General features: G+C 42.2%; 21 protein-coding genes and 1 non-coding gene across 22 annotated transcripts; 6 read left to right on the top strand and 16 right to left on the bottom strand.

The window, feature by feature from the left end:
- EHEL_091550 (uncharacterized protein) lies at positions 1 to 1,177 on the bottom strand (the record flags this gene model as incomplete). Its single annotated transcript, XM_003887981.1, has 1 exon — positions 1 to 1,177. A coding segment is annotated over one exon (1,177 nt), but the record flags the coding sequence as incomplete, so codon positions are not given.
- A 517-nt stretch (positions 1,178 to 1,694) lies between these two features.
- EHEL_091540 (uncharacterized protein) lies at positions 1,695 to 2,951 on the bottom strand (the record flags this gene model as incomplete). Its single annotated transcript, XM_003887980.1, has 1 exon — positions 1,695 to 2,951. One exon carries the CDS (start codon positions 2,949 to 2,951, stop codon positions 1,695 to 1,697), a length of 1,257 nt encoding a protein of 418 aa, XP_003888029.1.
- Positions 2,952 to 3,284: 333 nt separating this feature from the next.
- On the bottom strand, positions 3,285 to 5,189 carry EHEL_091530 (uncharacterized protein; the record flags this gene model as incomplete). Its single annotated transcript, XM_003887979.1, has 1 exon — positions 3,285 to 5,189. One exon carries the CDS (start codon positions 5,187 to 5,189, stop codon positions 3,285 to 3,287), a length of 1,905 nt encoding a protein of 634 aa, XP_003888028.1.
- Positions 5,190 to 5,783: 594 nt separating this feature from the next.
- Positions 5,784 to 6,608, bottom strand: EHEL_091520 (Per1-like putative membrane protein; the record flags this gene model as incomplete). The annotated part of the gene is made up of 1 exon (XM_003887978.1): positions 5,784 to 6,608. One exon carries the CDS (start codon positions 6,606 to 6,608, stop codon positions 5,784 to 5,786), a length of 825 nt encoding a protein of 274 aa, XP_003888027.1.
- A 218-nt stretch (positions 6,609 to 6,826) lies between these two features.
- On the top strand, positions 6,827 to 6,968 carry EHEL_091515. The gene has a single exon (XR_009467989.1). It is a non-coding gene; the product is annotated as a miscellaneous RNA (non-coding RNA).
- Positions 6,969 to 7,004: 36 nt separating this feature from the next.
- Positions 7,005 to 7,706, bottom strand: EHEL_091510 (uncharacterized protein; the record flags this gene model as incomplete). The annotated part of the gene is made up of 1 exon (XM_003887977.1): positions 7,005 to 7,706. One exon carries the CDS (start codon positions 7,704 to 7,706, stop codon positions 7,005 to 7,007), a length of 702 nt encoding a protein of 233 aa, XP_003888026.1.
- A 51-nt stretch (positions 7,707 to 7,757) lies between these two features.
- EHEL_091500 (amino acid permease) lies at positions 7,758 to 8,924 on the bottom strand (the record flags this gene model as incomplete). Its single annotated transcript, XM_003887976.1, has 1 exon — positions 7,758 to 8,924. The coding sequence occupies one exon, from the start codon at positions 8,922 to 8,924 to the stop codon at positions 7,758 to 7,760; it is 1,167 nt and encodes a 388-aa protein (XP_003888025.1).
- Positions 8,925 to 9,011: 87 nt separating this feature from the next.
- On the bottom strand, positions 9,012 to 9,194 carry EHEL_091495 (uncharacterized protein; the record flags this gene model as incomplete). Its single annotated transcript, XM_059743543.1, has 1 exon — positions 9,012 to 9,194. One exon carries the CDS (start codon positions 9,192 to 9,194, stop codon positions 9,012 to 9,014), a length of 183 nt encoding a protein of 60 aa, XP_059599526.1.
- Positions 9,195 to 9,295: 101 nt separating this feature from the next.
- On the top strand, positions 9,296 to 10,573 carry EHEL_091490 (ATP-dependent RNA helicase; the record flags this gene model as incomplete). Its single annotated transcript, XM_003887975.1, has 1 exon — positions 9,296 to 10,573. The coding sequence occupies one exon, from the start codon at positions 9,296 to 9,298 to the stop codon at positions 10,571 to 10,573; it is 1,278 nt and encodes a 425-aa protein (XP_003888024.1).
- A 20-nt stretch (positions 10,574 to 10,593) lies between these two features.
- Positions 10,594 to 11,832, bottom strand: EHEL_091480 (glycosyltransferase; the record flags this gene model as incomplete). Its single annotated transcript, XM_003887974.1, has 1 exon — positions 10,594 to 11,832. One exon carries the CDS (start codon positions 11,830 to 11,832, stop codon positions 10,594 to 10,596), a length of 1,239 nt encoding a protein of 412 aa, XP_003888023.1.
- A 206-nt stretch (positions 11,833 to 12,038) lies between these two features.
- Positions 12,039 to 12,461, top strand: EHEL_091470 (Ca2+-binding protein; the record flags this gene model as incomplete). The annotated part of the gene is made up of 1 exon (XM_003887973.1): positions 12,039 to 12,461. One exon carries the CDS (start codon positions 12,039 to 12,041, stop codon positions 12,459 to 12,461), a length of 423 nt encoding a protein of 140 aa, XP_003888022.1.
- Positions 12,462 to 12,491: 30 nt separating this feature from the next.
- EHEL_091460 (uncharacterized protein) lies at positions 12,492 to 12,902 on the bottom strand (the record flags this gene model as incomplete). The annotated part of the gene is made up of 1 exon (XM_003887972.1): positions 12,492 to 12,902. The coding sequence occupies one exon, from the start codon at positions 12,900 to 12,902 to the stop codon at positions 12,492 to 12,494; it is 411 nt and encodes a 136-aa protein (XP_003888021.1).
- A 50-nt stretch (positions 12,903 to 12,952) lies between these two features.
- On the top strand, positions 12,953 to 13,525 carry EHEL_091450 (RNA-binding protein; the record flags this gene model as incomplete). The annotated part of the gene is made up of 1 exon (XM_003887971.1): positions 12,953 to 13,525. One exon carries the CDS (start codon positions 12,953 to 12,955, stop codon positions 13,523 to 13,525), a length of 573 nt encoding a protein of 190 aa, XP_003888020.1.
- A 57-nt stretch (positions 13,526 to 13,582) lies between these two features.
- Positions 13,583 to 14,233, bottom strand: EHEL_091440 (40S ribosomal protein S3; the record flags this gene model as incomplete). Its single annotated transcript, XM_003887970.1, has 1 exon — positions 13,583 to 14,233. One exon carries the CDS (start codon positions 14,231 to 14,233, stop codon positions 13,583 to 13,585), a length of 651 nt encoding a protein of 216 aa, XP_003888019.1.
- Positions 14,234 to 14,444: 211 nt separating this feature from the next.
- Positions 14,445 to 15,422, bottom strand: EHEL_091430 (RIO protein kinase; the record flags this gene model as incomplete). Its single annotated transcript, XM_003887969.1, has 1 exon — positions 14,445 to 15,422. The coding sequence occupies one exon, from the start codon at positions 15,420 to 15,422 to the stop codon at positions 14,445 to 14,447; it is 978 nt and encodes a 325-aa protein (XP_003888018.1).
- Positions 15,423 to 15,475: 53 nt separating this feature from the next.
- Positions 15,476 to 16,483, bottom strand: EHEL_091420 (uncharacterized protein; the record flags this gene model as incomplete). The annotated part of the gene is made up of 1 exon (XM_003887968.1): positions 15,476 to 16,483. The coding sequence occupies one exon, from the start codon at positions 16,481 to 16,483 to the stop codon at positions 15,476 to 15,478; it is 1,008 nt and encodes a 335-aa protein (XP_003888017.1).
- A 96-nt stretch (positions 16,484 to 16,579) lies between these two features.
- EHEL_091410 (40S ribosomal protein S28) lies at positions 16,580 to 16,777 on the bottom strand (the record flags this gene model as incomplete). The annotated part of the gene is made up of 1 exon (XM_003887967.1): positions 16,580 to 16,777. One exon carries the CDS (start codon positions 16,775 to 16,777, stop codon positions 16,580 to 16,582), a length of 198 nt encoding a protein of 65 aa, XP_003888016.1.
- A 46-nt stretch (positions 16,778 to 16,823) lies between these two features.
- Positions 16,824 to 17,339, top strand: EHEL_091400 (uncharacterized protein; the record flags this gene model as incomplete). Its single annotated transcript, XM_003887966.1, has 1 exon — positions 16,824 to 17,339. The coding sequence occupies one exon, from the start codon at positions 16,824 to 16,826 to the stop codon at positions 17,337 to 17,339; it is 516 nt and encodes a 171-aa protein (XP_003888015.1).
- A 56-nt stretch (positions 17,340 to 17,395) lies between these two features.
- Positions 17,396 to 17,884, bottom strand: EHEL_091390 (uncharacterized protein; the record flags this gene model as incomplete). The annotated part of the gene is made up of 1 exon (XM_003887965.1): positions 17,396 to 17,884. The coding sequence occupies one exon, from the start codon at positions 17,882 to 17,884 to the stop codon at positions 17,396 to 17,398; it is 489 nt and encodes a 162-aa protein (XP_003888014.1).
- A 70-nt stretch (positions 17,885 to 17,954) lies between these two features.
- On the bottom strand, positions 17,955 to 18,365 carry EHEL_091380 (DNA repair protein Mms21; the record flags this gene model as incomplete). The annotated part of the gene is made up of 1 exon (XM_003887964.1): positions 17,955 to 18,365. The coding sequence occupies one exon, from the start codon at positions 18,363 to 18,365 to the stop codon at positions 17,955 to 17,957; it is 411 nt and encodes a 136-aa protein (XP_003888013.1).
- A 48-nt stretch (positions 18,366 to 18,413) lies between these two features.
- On the top strand, positions 18,414 to 19,280 carry EHEL_091370 (histone acetyltransferase; the record flags this gene model as incomplete). The annotated part of the gene is made up of 1 exon (XM_003887963.1): positions 18,414 to 19,280. The coding sequence occupies one exon, from the start codon at positions 18,414 to 18,416 to the stop codon at positions 19,278 to 19,280; it is 867 nt and encodes a 288-aa protein (XP_003888012.1).
- A 49-nt stretch (positions 19,281 to 19,329) lies between these two features.
- On the bottom strand, positions 19,330 to 21,057 carry EHEL_091360 (endochitinase; the record flags this gene model as incomplete). The annotated part of the gene is made up of 1 exon (XM_003887962.1): positions 19,330 to 21,057. The coding sequence occupies one exon, from the start codon at positions 21,055 to 21,057 to the stop codon at positions 19,330 to 19,332; it is 1,728 nt and encodes a 575-aa protein (XP_003888011.1).
- Positions 21,058 to 21,179: the final 122 nt, after the last annotated feature.

Genomic DNA, 21,179 nt, shown 5'->3' with positions numbered 1-21,179 from the left:
TATCACTCCTCTTGGGTCTGTGATCCTCAATAGATACTCCACCTACTGCACCTGCCAACTCTTCATCAGAAGCCTTAGACTCCTTATCCACCCTCTCTTCTTCCCTTGAGACAGCTGGACCCTTCTTATCCGTTTTCCCATCGCTCTTCCTCTTACTCTTCTTCCCCGTTGCCTTTCCTTTACTCTTCTTACCTGACAACTCCTCCCCTAGCAACTCAGCCGCATGCCTACTAGCCTCAATCTCCCTTCTTCTCCTCCTCTCATCAACAACCCGAACAACCTTCTCAACATACTTAGCATCTATCTCCCTTCCATCCTTCCCCAGCATCATCTGCCTAACTATCTCTTTCACAACTTCACTCCCGTGCTTATCATACGTATCTAGAAATAATCCAGTGTCAATAATATTGTGTTCTAAATATCCTTTTTCACTGAGTTCCTCCTCACTAAGTCCTTTCTTTTTAAGAATCTTTTTGGTACATCCTTCAGCCAGCAGCCCCAAAAGCTCCTCCTCAGGAAGCTTACTATAAAGGCTCGCAGATGCATCACACACCACACTCTCTGCACGAACTATCCGCCTCCATCTCTCTACATTGCAGCATTTCTCTCCACGTTCCTTGATCACACTACAAAAATCCTCTCTCTCCTCCCTTTCCTCAACATCTATATCATCACCTATATCATCCATCATCTTATCAGCTTCCTCAATAAGGCGCCTTCCAAGTATCGTCATCCTCCTGTTTCTATCCCGAACATCGCATTCAAACAATCTATCGTACACCATCAACAGCAACTCCCCAAACGTCTTTCTCCCCTTTGCATACACACTCAATGCCTCTTCAGATATCCTTTCCATGTACCTTCCCATCTCTCTTACAAATATCCTCTCAAGCCGGCTATCATCCTTACAGTATACATCATAAAACATAAACGATAGCACCATACGCGGAATACAACTTATAAACCTTTTCGCATGCACTTCCTCACTCGTCCCCTTCTCCAAATCTTTGAATCTTGTATTTGGCAGCACAATCGCATTGCTTCCATAGAAGATTATTGGAAATAACACAGGTCTTTCGTTCTCTGCCAAATCAAACACTCCAAGACTTTCCACCCTAAATGTGGAGCATGTCATCCACCCAAACAGAACAAGTACTTGCAATGCGCCAAATCTCATCGGCCCAGACCCTTACTCCCATATCACTTCCTTTTATCGTACTCCTTTTCGTACTCCTTCTACAGCACTGCCATCTATCCACTCCCCTATCTCGCCATGGCCTCTAATACCCCAAGAATACACTCAACCGTGGCCTTCTAGAGAACAAAAGCCCTCCATGCCCTGTACACTCCCATAATACTTCATATCCCACATCAAATCAAACAAACCAAAACGTCTTTATTAGAACTCATCCGGCACACATCCCGAGTGTAACACATTCTCCACTCATCCTCCACGAAACAAGCGTGCTCACCGCCAGCATTGCCATAAACACAGCATGGCGCTCCACAGCCTTCGGTGCACAGGTGTCCTCCCACATGTATGACACACCAATCAGCATGCTCACAAACACAATCATTCCAACACACAGGGCATACTCGCATCCATACACATCCCCCACAAAGTATCGCCTCGTCACATCAAAGCATAGCACTGCAATCATCGCACTTCCAATGGCACTAACAGCAGCCACCCTCTACCCCATTCCCTTGCCTGCAAAGTACTGTGCCCACAACGTCACAAAACCTATCCCCATCATCGTTGCACTCTGCACACCGCTCCTTCCAAACCCCCATGGACAAGTCCAACAGCCACTGGCACCATACCTGCAATCGCCGTCCATCCCCGACATCCCGTCACGTGAATAGTCCCGTCCGACAACCCATAGTAGATATACCATTGCCCCACCCGCAGAAACAGAATACAATCCCGTGCTCCATGCCCTGGCAAGTCTGTCCTCCTTGATACTCTCACACAGAATAAAATGGACACACAACACAACAGCAAAGATGGCATACAGATCCCTAATCGCAGTCCCTGCTCCCGTTCCTTTCTTCTCCGCAAAATCTCCCTCAAACAACCCAGAAGGTGCCTGCCACTGAATACCACCTAATATACCTTCCACAGAACACTCGAATATATCGGGATCAACCCCTGCTAATTTATCTTTAAGATCTAAAACTAAGTCTAATAAATCCCCAGCAATAGTAAATTTGTACTTCGACTTACCAGCCCTACGGCATCCACACAGGAGCTTCCTTATAGGACCGCTCACAGCGTTGCTACATTCTTCAAACTTCTTAAGCCTATCTCTCGCCACCTGTGAAACATCCAACTCATCAATCCACTCTGGCAGTTTGTCTCTTTTCTCCTTAAGATACTCGAGAACACCATTGCACTTATCGGAAACCAAGTTGGGAAACTCAATGAATCCTTCTCTCTCGACCAAATCCAATCTGCCCACTAGATTTTTATCTTTCAGAAGACTCTCAAAAAAGCTCCTATACGCCTCCAAAACCCTCTCCGTCGATGTTAGGATAAGCCTCTTCGTCTCAAAGTCCCCGGTACATACACTTCCCTCACGGATGCCCTCTGAAAGATATTCAATAGAATCCACAATCGAACAACTCTTTGTTACTAAGGGAAAGACATCATTCAAATCAGCCTCTTCCAATCCTGCTGTTCCATCACTCCAACTAAGAGACCTGATTATGCTATCCACGGCCCTTTGCGCCCCATCAACGGTGTCGAGGACATCTTTCCTTTCATTCAACCTACTCAAAGATTCAAGCTTTTCCTTCACCTTCTCAAGACAAGTGCCTCTAAAGTGGTTCTTAGCCAGACCCGCCAGCTCCTCAATCAGGCCCCTACTCACCTTAATCCTAATCCTCTCAGGCACACACAAAAGTACATCCCAAAGCTCAGACACAGGCCCAGAAAACACCTTCTCCATGGGACAGCATATCGGATTCCTTGCATCTCCACTAGATTTTCCATATCGGGATGATCCACACACCCGTCCTCACACCAGCAACATCGCCCTAACAGCTAATTGCTCTTGAGGAGAACAGACTCGTCACAAAGAGGAAAGCCTCCACACCGACACACGTCCCTCGTCATCCATATGTGCCCATATTCTCTTCACCCTGCACGGACATCGCTATAATCATTTTAGAGCCCCAAAGCCCTCAAAAGGTTTTCCTCCATAATAACCCTATAAATAACATACCCATAAATCTCCCATACACTCAATATATCTATATCTTTATTTGGTATCCTTACCACCTCATGATATCACCTCTTCCCTAGGAACCATGGTAAGCCGTCTGACAACCTCATTCTCAGCACCCCTCCACTCAACAGTAAACCCAAATGGCGGCCTTCTAATCACTAGACATCCCATCCCTTCAGAACCTCCATCCTTAGAAGAGTCTCCATCATCTGTCCATCCATCCCCACCGCCCCTCCCCTGCAGACTCTCCTCATGAAAGGCACTCTCACCAGACATCTCCTCCACCCCGAAATCTCCCTCAATCTTCATGACCTCCTTTATCGAGCTCTTCTCCATCTCTTTAAACAGTAGGTGGTATATCACCTCAGTCCCTCCTTCAGACTCAAACGTCCCTATCTCCACAATCCCCAGCTTCTCAGAATCCTGGCCACACTCCCAGAACCTTGCAACACTTACACTTTGCCATCTGTTCCTCCCCGCCACTCTATCCACATCATACTTCTCTTTTTTGAAAAAGCAATCTCTATACTTACTTCGGAACAGCTCCAAAACCTCCATTATGTTGTGCTTCTTCTTCTGCTCCCTAATTATACGCGGTGGCCTGTTCTTCCACCTCGTCTCAGAACTTTCATTCCACCACCTTGCAATGCTACCCTCATCCTTCCTCCATACCAACACTCTTCTATGAACTCCGTAGCTATGCACAGCCTGGTAGGGTTCTACAACATCCTCCACATCCCCAGAACCCTCCTTCTCCGGCGCCTCCACATCCTTCTCATCATACACATCCTCCGGCGCCTCCACATCTTCTACATCCTCCGTCCTCTCTGCATTATCTGCATCTCTCTTTCCACTTCTCTTGCCCTTCCCTCTACTGCTCCTGCTACCTCCCTTCCCCTTGCCTGCCCCTCCTCGGGCACGCCTAAGAGCAGCTTTGTCTCTCTCCTCCTCTTTCAACAGCTTCCTTGCATTCCTTTCAGCCAGCTCTTTCTTCCTCTCCTCTACTTTCCTTTCCTTCTCCCTTCTTCTCTCAATCATATTCTTGACCTTCTCAGCATACTTCCTGTCGATGCTCCTCCCATCTTTTCCCAGCAATATCTGCTTCACTATCTCCTCCACAACCCCTTCGTCATACTCATTGCATATTCCCAGAAACTCGTCATACCTGACATTGATTATTTCTAAGTACATTTTGGTACTAAACTCATCCATGTTATTTGCATATTCAGGCCTCAACTGCTTCCCTATGTTTCCTTCAACCATTATTCCGAGAATCTGTTCTCTTTTCAGCCTCGAATAGAGGTTCTTAAACACACTGCACACTATCTTCTGCACAGCGACCCGCTGCTCCCATTGATCCTCCAAACACAAAATCCCCAAAAACGATCTAATGTGTATGTTCAACAACTTGCGAAGCTCATACTTCCTTCTTCCCTCCTCAGACATCTCCACATTCGCCAAGCTCTCTATCACCTTCAGCTTCTCCCCCAACTCCCTTTCAATGATCATCCTAAGCTTCGACATCTTCACTCCCTCCGCATTCTCCTTGTATTCCAGCATCTCTTCAAACACTATCTCCACTATATCATAGAGTGTGCTGCTTTCCTTGCACTTCTTCAATACATCCCCGGATATCACCTTTAGGTACTTTCTAATCTCTTCCAAAAACAATCTTTCAATCTCCTCGTCATTTATCGCTACACTCACTACATCTGAGAAGTTATACATACATATCACTCTAACAATATAATCAACAACAGAGTAAGCATCTTTCGACAGTACGGTCTTCAAGTTTCTAAGACTTATCGTTGGTTGCAAAGTCGTAGTGTTTCCTACAAATCCTAGCGGAAGCACGGCCACAATACCTCTTTTCATTTTGCCACTTTCTTTTTCTTGCCTCAAAGATGTGCAAAATGCCCTATAAACAAGAGCTACCAGGCAGAACACATCCCATCTCATCCCCTCCTCTTTCCTCGGTGCTTAATACACTCATCTCCTTTTCCTGTACATCATTCCCTATCACCTAAAATCCTCCATTAATCAGTTCCTTATAATTGGGCTTCCTCCATTTCCACATAAATCACCTATCATCCCTACAACTCTTTAGGAATCCCATTTTGGGTATTGGTAAAGGCTCCCATAATCACATACGGCAATTTCCTACACAATGGAGGAATGAGGCAGATTTAGTCCTACTTTATATCAATCCATAGTCTTAGGCTTGATTTTCTAATATTTCTATCTAAAAATTTCCATAATTTTTCATAAGATGTATGGAAGAAAGATGAATCCTAGGCTGTTATTAGAGAGAAACGACTTGCAACTGAAGGCCCTTTGATGATTTTATTGCGTCTAGTTTATTGAGAAGGTAAATATCTTCAGGATCTTATCTTTCTCCTTCAATATCAATAAAGTCCTTTGTGCTTTTCTAATCCATATTTGGTTATACCATGATTAGTCTCTATGGTCTAAGGAATGATTTACTATTGACCACAAAACATTTACAATGAAAACTGTGCGAGTAATAGGTAAATATGCGTTTATTGTATTGTATTAGTGCATATAAACATCTCCGCTCCAGAAGAGGAGATAGAAAGGTGTCGAGATACAGGATATTAAATGCCATATTGCATGGGAATCGATGAGATAAGCATATGGTGGTACGTCCTGAATTTCTATTGCTCCGGCAAGGAAGAAGAAAAAGGTAAATAACAAGATGTTCTTGGTATGGCTCATATTCCTATACTTAAGAAATGTTACTAGGTGCGATAGGAGAGTGAGTGTGATAATTATGGCACAAGATATCTTGTTGTAAACGTAATCAAACTCTATATTTGACATTCTGTAGATGTGATATGCATAAAATAAGATGAAGGCAGATTGGAGTGGCGTTCTTATTGCTCTTTCCAGGGAAGGACTTACTATTAGGATAACTCTGACAAGCGCCATATAGAATCCAAAAAGAATAGTTAAGAATGCAAGAAAATAGTCACAGTTTCTCGTGAAGGAGTTTTCGTGGATGTGGAAAAGTGTGCTGGCAATGAATGCTAGATTGCATATATAATACTGGATGTAATAGAGTTTTCCTAGCCTTGTAACTCTTAAGTGTTTCTTCAACATCCTGTGGAAGCAAAATATGTTTGTTATAAGATTTATGAACGAGAAGAGTGCAGAGAAGAATTCTGTCATTCCTAGAATTGGCTGGAATCCCCATCTACCATTTCTTTTTATATTTCCACTGTTTGTAAGCTTAAGGCAAAGAAGATGGCACATGCTGCTAGTTTTTTCGTCTACATCTCTGTTAAAGATCCAGTCAATAAGATCTGTTTTCACAAAATCTCTTGATTCTTCAAAGCATTTGCAGAAACAATACTTCATGTTCTAGGGATTGTGAGAATCTCTAAGAAAATATACTCTACTGGACCAATGAAAGCGTCTCGGAGTGTATGACAGGACTCATTTTTTGACATCACCCTTTAACCATGCTTTTCCGGGTGGTATTTCACAGAAGAATGCAGACTTCTTTGCTTTATGTTTGAAACCTCATTAAAAATTAATGTTGTGCTTTCTTTTTAATTCAGTATTCTAATGGACCCTGGCTTTTGCCTCCATGTTTAGTCAGGATGTTGGTTGATTCCATCTATTCGTTACACACATGGGATATAAAGGTTTCTTGAGAGTTGAGAGCACTCTTGTGCTTCTCATAGTTTTGAAACCACATTTTCGTCTAATGTCTTTGTTGTTTGTTTTGAAGTTGATGTCATTAGGAAAATTTTATTTTTTGATGTCTTGGCTTCCCATTGCGCCGATCATATCTTTAACCATATTCATAAGGTCACTGGGGGACTTGTCCTTAATAACTGTGTCAAAGACATCTTTGATATTCTTATTGCTAAAAAGTGAATTGAAATCGATTTTGTTGTCTTTGAAACCCTCCATTCCCATATTCTTGATCATGTCATCCAGAGAAGAGGCTTGAGTGTTCTCCAAAGAGACATTAGACACTTCTTTATCAAGAAGATCGAGCTGCCTTTTGAGAGCTTTGTTTTCTGGGTCAATCTCTAGTCCTTTTTTGAAAATGTGGTATGCCCTATTTTTATCTTTGTTAAGATATAGCATCCCAAGTCTTATGTATAGCTTTACAAACTTATCATCAATTTTCAATCCATTCTCGCAATCCTCAATTGCATTTTCCGTCATTCCGAGTTTTGAATATGCTGCGGCTCTGTTTGAAAAGCAAACTACGTTTGTCGGATCATAAATAATGGCCTGAGTGTAAGAGTCTATGGCAGATTGGAAGTCTCCATTACTATACTCCTCGTTCCCTTTGTTCTTCATTTCCTCAGCCAGATGTTTGTTTGAAGCCTTTTCTGCAATATCGAGCTTCTTTAATGCACCGATGATTGTCTTGTATTCCTCTTTAGTCAAGTACTGCCTTTTCTTGTTGAAGTATCTCTCTATTTCTTTCAGATCCATTCTTAGACAAAAACAAAGGGAATATAAATCCTTAAGCCTAAGTCACGCAATCTAAATGTTACGAAGTATGGTGCTGAAAAGGGATGTGGTAAAGACAAAGACCCCAAACAGGAATGCCAAATAGGACATGATGACCAATCCCTTTGGCTTTGTGATGCTCATATTGAAATAGAAAAGAGCAGGAAATATTAGGCACATGAATGTCGAGGCCGTTGAACCTATGACAGAGTATATTATCCCAAGACCCATTCCTGAGACGGCTAGCAGACATGTCGATATGATAATACCTGTTGTGACGATGAATCTTAGAAGCCTTTTTCTTGAGTTCTGCGAGAATGAAATGATGTTTATGAGGTGGTTTCTGCAAGGGTTTACCTGGAGTGGATACGAGACGCCCATAACCACTATGTAAAGTCCTCTTACTACTGAGGCCAGGACGTCGTTTGGATAGTTTTCTAAGACATTGTCCTTGACCTTGTCTCCATAGAGAAGGTAGTTTAGTATCCCAAAAGAAATATATATCACAGCAGCAGATGTAGCAACCATGTATATGAGGCGCTTCATTCTTGGGAAGGAATTATCTTCCATCTCAGAGTGGATTGCAAATATATTCTGGTGGCAAGTAAATGAAAACACAAACTTCCCAAACCCGCCCATCCATGAATAAGAAAATGGAACGAAGTACTCTACTTTGATTGTTGTGGAAACAGGAGTGTATTCATATCTGTAAAACGATGCAATGACCACTACGATTATTGCAATAACTCCACAGAAAGAGGTATATTTGAGTCTATCAAGCTTGTCAAAATAGGCAAAGGGACCTATGCACGATATAAATGCCAAAAGAGAAATGTTTGGATCTGACAGCATTGAAACACCGAATATTGTTTCTATCAGGACAGGGAGAAGCTGCCTTGTGATTATGAGATATGAAAGGGCAACTCCAAAGCACTTGAGAAATACTGAGAAGTCTACTATTATCCTTGTGTATGGCATGCTTTCTGTAGCAAGCCTTGATAAGGTTGCCGTTCTTCCTAGTTCCTGACTACAAATCGCATAGAGAATAAGGCCTAACACGGAGAAAAAGCCTGATATCATTGTTAATGCAATACCTGTGAGGATTCCATACGTTTTGAATAGGTATGGAAATGAAAGGATTCCGCTGCCTATGGATGTTTTGAGAAGTGTAACGTATCCAGAAGCCAGTGTCGTGGCCATGTTTACGGCCCACACATATGGTTTTGAGCTTGAGACGTTTCAGATCGGATAATGAAGCAAAGGACTTTATTGAAATTGCTGAGGATCTCAGGAGGCATTTTTTCTGGACCATATTTCATAAGCACATGCAGTTCTTTCGAGCACCTCTGAGTCGCCAACTATCCTTTCTAATTTGTTGTTTATGTCACATATGATGGTGTGGGTGTTTTCAAGGGTAAACTCCAGCCTCTTGAGAATCTTTGACTTTCTTTCTTGAAGGGATAGGGCCATTAGGGGATTCTCCTCTGAAGAGCATATCTAAGGATCTATGTGTATCTAGTCTGTGAAAGACATTGAAGAAAAAGAAATTATTTAGAGAAAAATTTACCCCTATGAAACAAGCGCTAGAGAACGCGGAAGATTTTGAAAACTTGAAAGGTAGTAACGCAGAGATCAAGGACTTCGAGGATTTGAGAAGCGATTCATCTCAAATTAGAATGTTTGACACGTGGGAGGACTATGGCTTAAAAGAAGATCTGCTAAAAGGAATCTATGGTATAGGATTTGAAACACCATCTTTTATTCAAAAGGCTGCCATTCAGCCGATAATAGATGGGAGAGATATAAGGGCACAAGCACAGAGTGGTACTGGAAAGACCGGCGCATTTGCTGTAGCGGCGCTTCAAATATGTGATATGAGCCAGGATGTCACCCAAATCCTTGTTCTTGCATCTACAAGGGAGATCGCAGCACAAAACGCGGCAAGGTTTGAGGATCTTGGATGTTTTATGGGTGCAAGAGTGGCCCTACTTTCTGGAGGAAGCCCAATATCTGCAGACAAGATGGCACTGGAAAAAAACCCACATATTGTTGTCGGAACGCCTGGAAGGGTAGAGCATATGATTAACATAAACGAGCTGAACATGGACAACATTAAGTTATTTGTGATTGACGAGGCTGATGAAATGTTAAAGGCTGGATTCCAGGAGCAGGTGAAGTCTATATTCCGAAGAATTACAAACAAGGATGAGGTGCAGATAGCAATGTTCTCCGCAACATATGACGAAGAGGAGCTTAGGGTTAGTGAGGAAATTCTCATCAACCCTGTTATAATTGATCTGAGATATAACGACCAAACACTTAAGGGGATAAGGCAGTACTTCATTGATTTAAAGAAGGAGCCTCCATTCAGAAAGGGAAGAGAAGACTATCTGCTTCCCAAACTTGTGACTCTATATGATATATTCCGTAAGCAACGTCTAGGACAGTCAATTGTGTTTATCAATAGCAAAGAGGATGCTAGGATAGTTTATGATTGGTTGATTAAACATGAGTGGGAGTGCGAGCTTATATCTGCAGAGTTAACACAGGCTGAGAGAGAAAGAACATTGAACAGGTTCAGAGGAGGAACTGCAAGATGCCTAATCTCCTCTGGGCTACTTTCAAGAGGAATTGATATTCAGAACCTTTCTGTAGTGTTCTGTTTGGATGTGCCATCATTTGAGAGAAAGAGTACCTATATCCACAGGATAGGAAGGTCTGGAAGATACGGAAGAAAGGGAATAGCTATAAACATTGTTTATGAATACGAGCTGAAGAATCTTAAAGCAATCGAAAGATTCTATAACACTACCATCAAGGAACTTCCTGCAGATTTTAGTTTTCAATAAAATGTCTAATGGATTGAATATCATTCTTCTCTACAATCTATTCTTTGGGCTATAAAAAAAAGAAACAAGTATTCTATTGTTATCATGAGTCTTGAGAGAAATCCGGTGACTCCCCTGTATAGCTCTCTCCTGTTTCTGTAGCTCAGGAAGGTCTGCTCAATATTCATGTATACTTTCTCGGTCATCTTTGCTACCCTCTTCCAATTATATATGTCTTTGAGCCTCTTGTTGTAGTCCTGAGGATTGTGGTTGCTCTTTCTCAAAGCTATCAATACCTTTTCAGCAAGGTCTTCAGACGTGATTTTACTAAATGTTATCATGTCTGGAGGCAATACTTCGCTTATTCCACCAACATTGGTACTAACTACATGGAGACCACACGAGGCAGCCTCAACTATGGCTATGCAAAAGGTTTCTGTTAGGGATGTGTTGAGGAAAACATCCCCCCTTCTCATTATATCCCCAACCTTCTCGTGGTCAACTTCATGCATTATCTCTACTCTATCATACAATTCATTCTCATCCAGTACTTGCTCGATTCCTTCCTTCATGGGCCCATCACCCACTATAATGATACGGACGTTTGGATCTCCTTTGCAGATCAACGGGATTGCTCCAATAAGCAGGTCTATCCCCTTCCTAAACACGAGCCTGGATGCAACCACAACAGTTTTCTGGTCAGAGCATCTTTCCTCTCTTGGACAGAATATATCAGAAACTATTGCATTTGGAATGACATGAATTCTCTCGAGGGGAATCATTGTTCTGATGTGAGTATTTTCTTTGGATGTATACGACACACATATACATCTATCTATGTTCTTTAATGCAAGGCGACATAAAGCATTGACAACAATGTTTTCAAAAGGACCCACCTCAAATATTGAATGATCTGTAATTACTGTCTTGAGATTCAATGTTCTTGCATGAAATAGTCCCTCAATACACATATTCGACATCGTTTGATGGCCATGGACTATCTCTATTTCTTCACTATCGAAGATTTCTTTGAACAATGGAAAATTTGAGTAAAGACTTGGAAATGTTGTATTCCTGCATAGAACAGGAATGTCAAGAAAATAAACCTTGATTGTCCCCACCATTCTACAGCCAGCAAGATCCCCGGTTCTATGCGTGATGACTATAACTTTGTGGCCCATGGCAATCAACTCTTCACTCAGATACTTTATGTGTGTTTCTATACCGCCCATGGATGGATAGAAGAAGTCCGATACCATTGCAATGTTTAGTCTCCTCATTTGATTCTTAGCCTATAAGGTTTGTTTGGGTAATTTCTTAAGCCAATTAATCTAGAGCTAGAATGAAAAATACTTCTGAGAAATCAAAAGTAGTGCCTTGATTTAAACGAAGGGTTTTTTTGTTTACTGCCAGTACCAGGCAGCAGGTTTACACCTTCTATTCATCTATCCAAGTCCAAAATGATTCAGGAATATACCCCAGAGGGATGGAGGAGATGAAACGCCTTCAAAAGGTTTACCAACTATTTGCAGAAACACCCACAGAAAAAGTTTCTACACAAAAGCTGGGAGACATTCTGAGATTTGCAGGATACATCGTGTCTGAAAGCTATGCAGAAGAGCTCACTGCTTCTATTCCCGGAGAGACATTTGACTTCAGCCAGCTAGTAGACATATGCGAAAGGATAAGGGAAAGGGAAATAACACGCGAAGAACTGCAGAAATCCTTCAGGAGACTTGACGTAGATAACACGTCTCACATCGATGCTGGAAGGCTGGTGCAGATTCTTTCTTCTGGAGAGAACAAATTCACTGAAGAAGAGATTGAGGAGCTCTTGAACATCTTAAACCCGGATGGAGATGGAAAGATCTGTTATGATCTGATAATCAAGAACATATTTGGATATTAAACCCTATGTTGTTTATTCTTCTATAACTTCCTACTTCTTGAACTCCTGAAGCTGTGGAGTTAATTGGAACTTTGCACTACCAATGCCATATGCCATCTCCTTGTGCTCGACCACTAAGGACTCCCCAACGAATCTTGCAGACATCGGGAACACCTCATCTCCAATCTTTAACCCACAGCTTCCGTCTTCATAAACAACTATTTTTGACATGGATACATCACGGGGGAGAGTGAGTAGAAGCCCTTCCTGCTCTCCAAGAATAAAAGGATGCTCGAGAGCAGTGTCTTGGCCCATCGATCTCGGCGTGTATTCTCCCTGGCTCTCAAGCATAAACTCTTTTTTTGCTACCTGCTCCTCCTCTACCTCAAACAACTCTTGACTCTGAGGAATCTTTGGCTCAAAGGAATATTTTGATGCAGACTTTCTCGGCCTTACATTCATTATGGGCCCTTGTACCCTGCAATAATTCTTCGATATTTTCCTCCTTCTCAATGTTAACCAAGATAAGAAATGTACTTCCCGGAGATGAGGTGCCTTCCAACAACTCAAAATCTCTCGGCATCCACGGAAACAAAGCCATGGTCGTGGGAACTTTGTGTAGAGCATCAAAGCATCTGTTTGTAATGTCAAGGACAAATAGGTATCACCCATGCATCGATGATATCGTAATAGGAAAGGCTATGGTTACTTCCCAAGACATTCATAGAATAGACTTGGGAGGAGTAGTAGGAATACTTCCCTCTCTTAGCTTCACTAATGCAACGAAAAGAAATAAGCCAGAAATAAGTAAGGGAGATTATCTCTTATGTAAGATTTCTCGAATGGGCATCGAGCCATTGCTCACATGTGTTGGAGAAGGTTTTGGGAAATTGAATGGTGTTGTACTCCCACTAGACCCTTGGAAGATACGTCTTCTCTACTTGAATAGCACGTTGTCCACAATAGGAAAAAAGTATAAGTTCCGAATTGCACTAGGACTGAATGGATTTGTTTGGATCGATGCGGAGAAAGACACTGACATAAGAGACATATACCACCTTTTGCACGAGGATGCACCGACTTAATCTTTTGGTACAAGAAAGCTGCATAGTAATAAATACTTTGAACTTAGTTTTAATTAACTACTGGGTCTCGCTGGGCTCAAGAATAGTAATCCTATCAGGAAGGGCATAGCTTGGTCCAATCACTCCTTCAGGATCGTGCGGTAACATTATTCTAACCTGAATACCAATGATGCCTTGCTTAGTTTCAACAGTAGCATATCCTGTATTAATATAGTCATTAACTGCATTTCCACTGTGAATTAGCACTCCGTCCTGGAACTTCACAGACTTAGCACGCTGTCCCTTCAACTTCCCACTGACTATGATTTGGCACCCCTGTGCTCCAGAATGCCTCGTGGCCTTTAAAGCCATATTCACAGCCCTCCTGTATTGAACACCTCCTAGCATCTTTTCTCTGATAAAATTTGCTTGGATGAGAGCACAAAGCCCTTTCTCATGAACCTTTTCAACAACTATCTCGACATTCTCATCAGGAACCTCAAGTCTTTGTGCAACCAAATGCTGGAACTGCTTCAGCCTAATCTTCTTCTCCCCTATTGCCTCGTGTGGCTTTGCAACCTTCAGAATGATCTTTATAGGTGTTTCCTGCATTCGGAGCTCCATGGTGCTAAAGCCCTCGTTCACAAGCGCCTTCTCAAAAAACTCCTTGAGCTCTGCATTTATAAGTCCATTCTTCATGAACCTTTTCAGAACTTGATCATCACTCATTTCGAGGGCAAATTTTTTATTTCCTGAAATCAGCCAGAGTACCCTGGATATGAATAATTTTGAGCAGTCTCTGGAAGAGATTCTCGACAAATATAACGACATCCTACAGGTAAGTGGATTCATCTAACTTTAGGAATACAAAAACGATGTTTCCAGAGCAGTCTCCTTGCTGGACAGGATGAAAAGCACCTTTGGAAGCAAATAGCCTTCATCAGCCTTCGTGAGAGAAAATGGAAACTTCCTCTATCCTTGATTCCAATAGCCTTTCTTCTTTTTGGATGTCACCCTCATCAGCTGAGAAGGTAGATAGGTCCTCAGGGGTTGTGCCGTGAGATTTGCATGGATGGTCTTCGATGCCTAATTCACTCATGAAGGTATCCAATCCGTATTCCGGCTCGTATCTATATTTTTTTTTGAAATATGTCAGGACACACTCAAAGTCCCTTCTGAGGTAATGCACTGCTCTTTCATCACTATTCCGAATACACTGAGGAAAGTCTATGACTTTTATGTCGTCCTTCACTAAAACATTGAATTCATTAAAGTCTCCATGCACATATCCTCTTCTCCATAAGTCTTTGATAAACTCTATCATAAGCCAAAAGATCGTACTTACATCGGACACACACGTCTTGTAAAGAGGAAGATAGTCTAGCAACTCTTGCACAATAACATGTCTGTCATAGTCAAGCACTGCAGGGACATTCATGTCCTTGAACTTCTCTAGGTATGCAACTTCTCTTTTACAGGATGTTTTGGATAGGCCAAGCCAATCGACTCTCTCGCTAGCATACTCCCTATTCTTTCGGACATTCCTGAAGCTGGACCTTCCGAGCCTGTGGAATTTTAGTATAGAGTCTTTTCCACAGTACACCCCAAGGTAGATGTCGGACTCCTTTCCAACCCCTATCTTGTCCCCCATCATCTCAAGTCCGCGTAGCCTCAGACTGTTGATAGCAAGGCAATCGTGGCCAGAATACGTTAGCTTGTATCCATTCTCAACATAGGAGAGAAATTTCAATTTGCATAGGTCTATCGCATGCTCCATAAAGTTTCCTCTTATCTGCGATCGATGCTTTAGCGTGTCAAAAGGGATGGTCGTGTGGGATTTCATGCATCTTTCTGCAGTCTTAAGTATCTTCAAGTGTTCCTTGGAAAGAGACCAGACTCCATCGGTTATAAGCTTCATCGGGGCATGAAAATTGAAGCTGATCAAAAACTTATATCCTGCAGTTTTGCCTTTCAGTCGCATTGCATCCCATATCTCTCAAACGCAGAGACTATCCTTGTCTTGCATGGCTCGTTGTTCATCTCTTTGAAGTAATACTTCTTGACATATTCCATGAGCTTGAAGAAAGGCCTCCTGCATTCTCTAAACAGTAAGTCTCCTAGTATGGAGAAAAAACACTCTACAACATAGCATGATAGTTTGTTCTGCTTCGAGTTCAGTACAGATGCGATAAAAAACCATGCTTCATCGGCATTATTCTGAATTTCAAGCACTCCAAAGTAAATGCTGTAGATTCCTTTGATAGTATTTACAGAAGCTTCCCTAGTAAATAAAATAACCCGAAAGTATTCCATCAGTTCAGGAGAGTAGAACATACAGAAAAGCTCAGAAAATTCCCTATATGAGCCAGGGCATGAGCTTACCTGCAATCTTCCTTGTTCAACTATTTTTAAGGTAAATGTCTCTAAAAACACATAAGAATGTGAATATTCTCTAAGGACATTGAATATTTTTCCTACCTGCCCGGCCTTTCCGCTGACTTGGGTCAGCCTTTTATTAATCTGGATCTTTGCCTGCATTTGTGCTGCCTTTGGCATGACGAGCTTTTCTTTCCAGATATTTTCTTCTATTGACACATAGCCATTGTTCAAAATAAATCTTGAGACAAGCTCCTCCGTGAAAGGTATGTTCGTAGGGCATGAGGGCTGTGCTTCATTGATACTATTTTGTAACTCTTTACCAGATGTAGAAAAATCAGAGACGTCAGGGTCATCGGCGTGCGTCTCCTCAGTCATCTCTTCTACATCTACAGAAATGCTTCTTGCTTCAGTAAGATCCTTCTCCTGGTCACGAAGCCTTTGAAGCTCTTCCTCAATGTTTTTATTTGCCTTTTCCCTTTCTACCAAAAGCCTATATGCTAACTCGTCAACCTTTTCCTTACGCTTTCTTTCAATCTCCCCATAGTTTAAATGTTTGGCCTCCTTATCCCATTCATTGCGGATTTCTTTCTCATCCCACATCCTAGGGTCTAGATCTCACGCGCCTTTCAGTTGCATCCGCCAAAAACAGTCAAATATATAGTTAAAGAACATTAAATCATCTTTATTGGATGTCTCTTATCTTGTCTTTCGGTGCTCGCGCTCGCATTCTAATATCTCAATAATATCCCCTACTGCCACAGGTCCTTTGATCGCCCTTTGGATCGTCCTCTTATTGTGCATAAGCTCCATCTTCACCTGTGTCAGCAGCCCAGACCCCCCAGTCCTTGCAAGCACATGCGTAACCTTTCCAAAAAATTGCTGCTGTTCCTCCATCCTTTGTAGGGATAAAATTTTTCGGTTTCTAAAACATCCACCCCAAATGTCTCTTCCAGATAAGATAATCCGTACTCTCAAGCAGATGGACAGGCCTTCAGACTTCCAGATATATAGGGACATTCTTGCAGAAAGGTCAAAGCTCCCACCCGTAGAATGGCATGATCTCTGTAGGCTTGTCAAAACAAGCAAGATATATAACATCCTGAGACTAGATCTATCCAGAAAGGAGGCAGAAGTTCTTGGAAGTGCACTAAAAAAAGTCTCGTTGAACCACGTGAATGATATGATAGACATCCTGGTCAAAAAGAGAGACGAAAACACGCCCGTGCTTTTAAGATACCTACTTGAAAAGAAAAAAAAGATATCCACGGATGCTGTTCAGAGGTACTTCTGTGAGGAGATAAATCGCCCAGTCACCCTGAAGCATCTCAAGCTACTCCATGTAATGTGCAAGAACTATCCTGCATCCATAAATTCCACTATCCTTAATTTCTGCCGATCCAACGGACATCCTATCTGCAAGGATGTTTTAAATTCAGCAATGGACGTTATTGAATAGAAAGACGAATTAGCTTTTAATATATGAAGTCTTAAAATAAATCCTTCTCCGTAGTGCTATGACATCCTATTTTTCAGTTCGTCCATCTTTTCTAGAACTTCATTTCTCTTCACAACTAGTTCTTCTATGTATCTTTCAAACTCTTTTCTGATTTCTTCATTCTTTCCAAAAACTGTTTCGTTATCCTTCTTAGAGCCGTCTTCTTCAAATATAATGTGTGTTCCACTTGGTGCTGGAATATATTTCTCCAATTTCATCTTTGACCTCTGGATTTCATTATCAATGTAAACCTTTATCTTTCTAAGCTCTTCCAGAGTGGGTTTTTCAACCTTATACAGGCTGGCCCCATCCTTTCTTACAGAGTGGTATCCAAAGAAGTACTCCTGTCCACTTTTGTTTCTTATTTCTTCCTTGGCTTTCTTAATCTCATCCTTTTGCTTCTTGATCTTTGAAAGCCTCTTCACTAAATCCTTTTTTTTCTCAAGTTTTCCATACTTTCTGCGGCTTTTTGGCTGTGCTCTCTCCTTATACACCTTTTCCCTCATCTTTCCTGGGCATCAGCTGGTGGCACTTTAACAAATTGAAATCTAAAGAACATCAATCCATAGCCGAAATTCATCTTTTTTTCTTCACAAGTATCTTGTTGCATCCAATCTGTGGGCAGACAGCCCTGGGATTGCTTCTGATATACTTCATGGCTTCCTTCTTCTCCAGTGCATGGCCGCATTCCCCGATATACGGATCAACCACTTCCTTTTGGCTAATAGGGCATATTAATTTCCTCTCCATCCTAACACATTCAACCCGTTCCTTCCTACTGATCAGCTCGACCATTTCCGGATGGACACTAATCCTACTGTTCAGAATTGAGTAGAAGTCATCATTCAAAATGATGTCTTTGTTTGAAAGGAGCTCTTGGTGAATCAAGATCTTCCTCAACAACTCCTCTGAAACATCGTCAGACTTTGCTATAATGGCCTTTGCTTTTCTCAATGCCTCTTCTCTTCTTGCAATATGCTCTTCCATAGAAAGGTCTTCAGCTCCATTTGTTTATATTAGTATCTTTCAGGGCCCATGAATCTTGATGATGAACAGGTAGCTATGCTGAAGAATGACCCGGAGTTTGTCGAATACTACGAAGCTATCGGAAGAAAGTATGAAGCTGAGGAATCCTTTCCTTCCGTGAGGTTTTTAAGAAGAAACGTAGAAGTAACACAGATTATGCTTGGAAATGAGCTATTAGACCTTCCCAACAGGATTTGGCTGTTCTCCGATAAAAGTGTGGTATACATATGCGATCAGTGCCTGTTGCAATACTGGGATTCCGTTTCCTTTGACAACCATAAAAAGAATTGCATTCTGAGTATACCAGGGAGGTGTGTATATACTGACGAAGAGGAGAACATATTTGTACTTGAGATTGACGGAAAAGACGAAAGCGTTTTATGCAGAAGAATATGCACAATAGGAAAGGCCTTTATACGAAGAAAGACTTTGTACCTTGACGTCGATGGATATCTTTTCTATATTCTGTTTACTGAAGGGAAATTTTCTGGTTTTTTTAGCAAGGAAAAGGGAAGCACCAAGCACAACCTGTCTTGCCTCCTAGTACTGCCCCCATATAGATCCAAGGGATACGGCACATTGTTGGTAGATCTGAGCTATGCCCTGGGGACAGGAACACCAGAAAAGCCTCTAAGCAAGGAGGGCCGTGCTGTCTACAAAAAATATTGGAGGAACAAAGTGCTGAGTGTGCTCCAAGGAATGGCTAACCAAGAAATGTCGATAAAGGACATATCTACACAGTCCGGCCTTTCGATAGACGACACCATTCATGGCCTGGAACTTCTAGACATAAATCCAGAAAGCGATACCTACGATGTATCTGGCAAGGCTTCCACACCATTCAGGGAATGCAAAAAAGACCGCTTGGCTCTTTAGATTAAGATTTAATATAAACGCAAGATTTTGAATTTGATATACTTTCTTACTAGCTATAGCACCCGCTTTCATCTGCAGGGTTGCTGACTCCAAATGCCTCAACAAGAGCCTTGTATATCTCATACCTCTTCTTACTCTTATCGACATTAGAACCTGTACATTCTAGTGCTCCGTTGATTGCTTTTGTTGTGGCACCAAAGTGATTTTCTTTGACACCTGGGGCATTTGCAACCCTTGTCTCCCAGTAGAATATCGATACATCTGCTCCAAGATTTGGATCTTCGGCAACCTTTTCTGGATTATTATAAAGCTCATCTCCTAAGCCTAGTGCTTCTCCTGCCGCCTTGTAGTTATCAGGCCATGAGAGTTGTATAAATCCTCGCCCATGGTAAGACTTTCCAGGCGCCCCGGTTCCGTATTGCCCTGCACAGCTTGTTCCTCCAGCACATGCTATCTCCTCAATATATTGATATCCTCCGGATTCATGAGCACACTGAGCTATGAACATTGTTGCTTCATTCATGTCATTGAATTTTTCATTTACTCTAGAGACAACTGCATCGATATATTCTGGCTTTGGCGAGTAGCCTAGCTTTGTCATTGCTTGAGTAAGTTGGTCGGATGAGATGTTTACTCCTCCTCCTCCGGAAGACTTCGTGCCTTCAGTTCCAGAAGAAGATTTGGAACTTCCAGATGGTTTGCTACCTCCAGATTCCCCGGCCTGGGTACCTTGTTGTGGAGATGTGGACCCGCTAGCACCCGCACTCTTCTGTTCTCCAGTGCTACCTCCGGAAGTCCCTGTGGATGTTTTCTGAGACGTACTTCCAGATGTTTGGGGCTTTTCTTGCTCTGAAGATTTCTGAGTGCTGCTCGGGCTACTTGGAGATGACGGGGTAGCTGCAGGCTTGGTGCCCGATAAAGAAGAAGAGGCTGGTGAAGACTGGTTTCCCGATGATCCCGCAGGACTAGAGGATGTGGCTTGTGATGGAGATGGTGAGATGGAGCTGAGCTTTCCAGATGAAGAGCCTCCTCCAGTACTACTTTGTGCAGAAGATAAAGAAGACTGGCCAGACATCGAAGCACCCTTTCCAGGGCCTTGTGGAGCTTGTGTTTGGGAAGGCAATGGGGACCCTACAGGTTTCACTTTTGATTCAACATCGCTTGATGTATATTCCAACTTTATCTCTGTTGGCTGCTGCTTTTGAATGACTACTTTTGTTACAGTAACAGTGGTGGTGCTATCTTTTTTCGAAGTGCTGATTGTCTTTATTACCGTTTTGGGCTCTTTCTTTCTATTTTCCCTTTGCTCTCTTTCCCCCTCTTCGTCCCTTAAGCTTTGGTGCTTGTTCCTTCCGGTCTCATTCTTTGGCTTTTTTCTATCTCCCACATCTCCACTTCCTTTCTTTCCACGGCCTTTCCTTCTCCCCCTTTCATCATCCTCTTCCGAACTGCCCTCCTCAATCTTCTTGCTATCCTTGCTATTTTCGTCCTGACTGTTTTTTGAGTCCTGTTCTTCCTCAGGATCTAGAGAGGCTGAGGACTCGTCCTTCCTCCTTTCTGGCTTAGCCTTATCGTGAGGCTCTCCTTCTTCTTTGTTAGTACGTGGAACACAAGCTATCTCGTTGCCTTTAACAGCACACTCAGTACCTGTGGGGCAGTCAACATATATCCATTGATTCTTTATGCCACATACTCTCAAGGTGTTTGCAACACATTCTGCAGACCCGGAAACACAAGCGTTTTTCGCAAATGTTAGGCCTAAAAAGAAGACCATCATTCTACCTAATGCATTTGGTAAAGATTTATCAACAAAGACCTCGAAACAATGGTTTCATAAGTATAATAACAATACCTTGAGTACTGGCACATACCTCATTCTGTTTTAAGTGTAACGACCTA

The sequence above is a fragment of the Encephalitozoon hellem genome, chromosome IX (genome assembly GCF_000277815.2).
Source record: "Encephalitozoon hellem ATCC 50504 chromosome IX, complete sequence".
In the NCBI taxonomy this organism is placed as follows: Eukaryota; Fungi; Microsporidia; family Unikaryonidae; genus Encephalitozoon; species Encephalitozoon hellem.
This window is presented reverse-complemented; position numbering and strand designations above follow the sequence as displayed.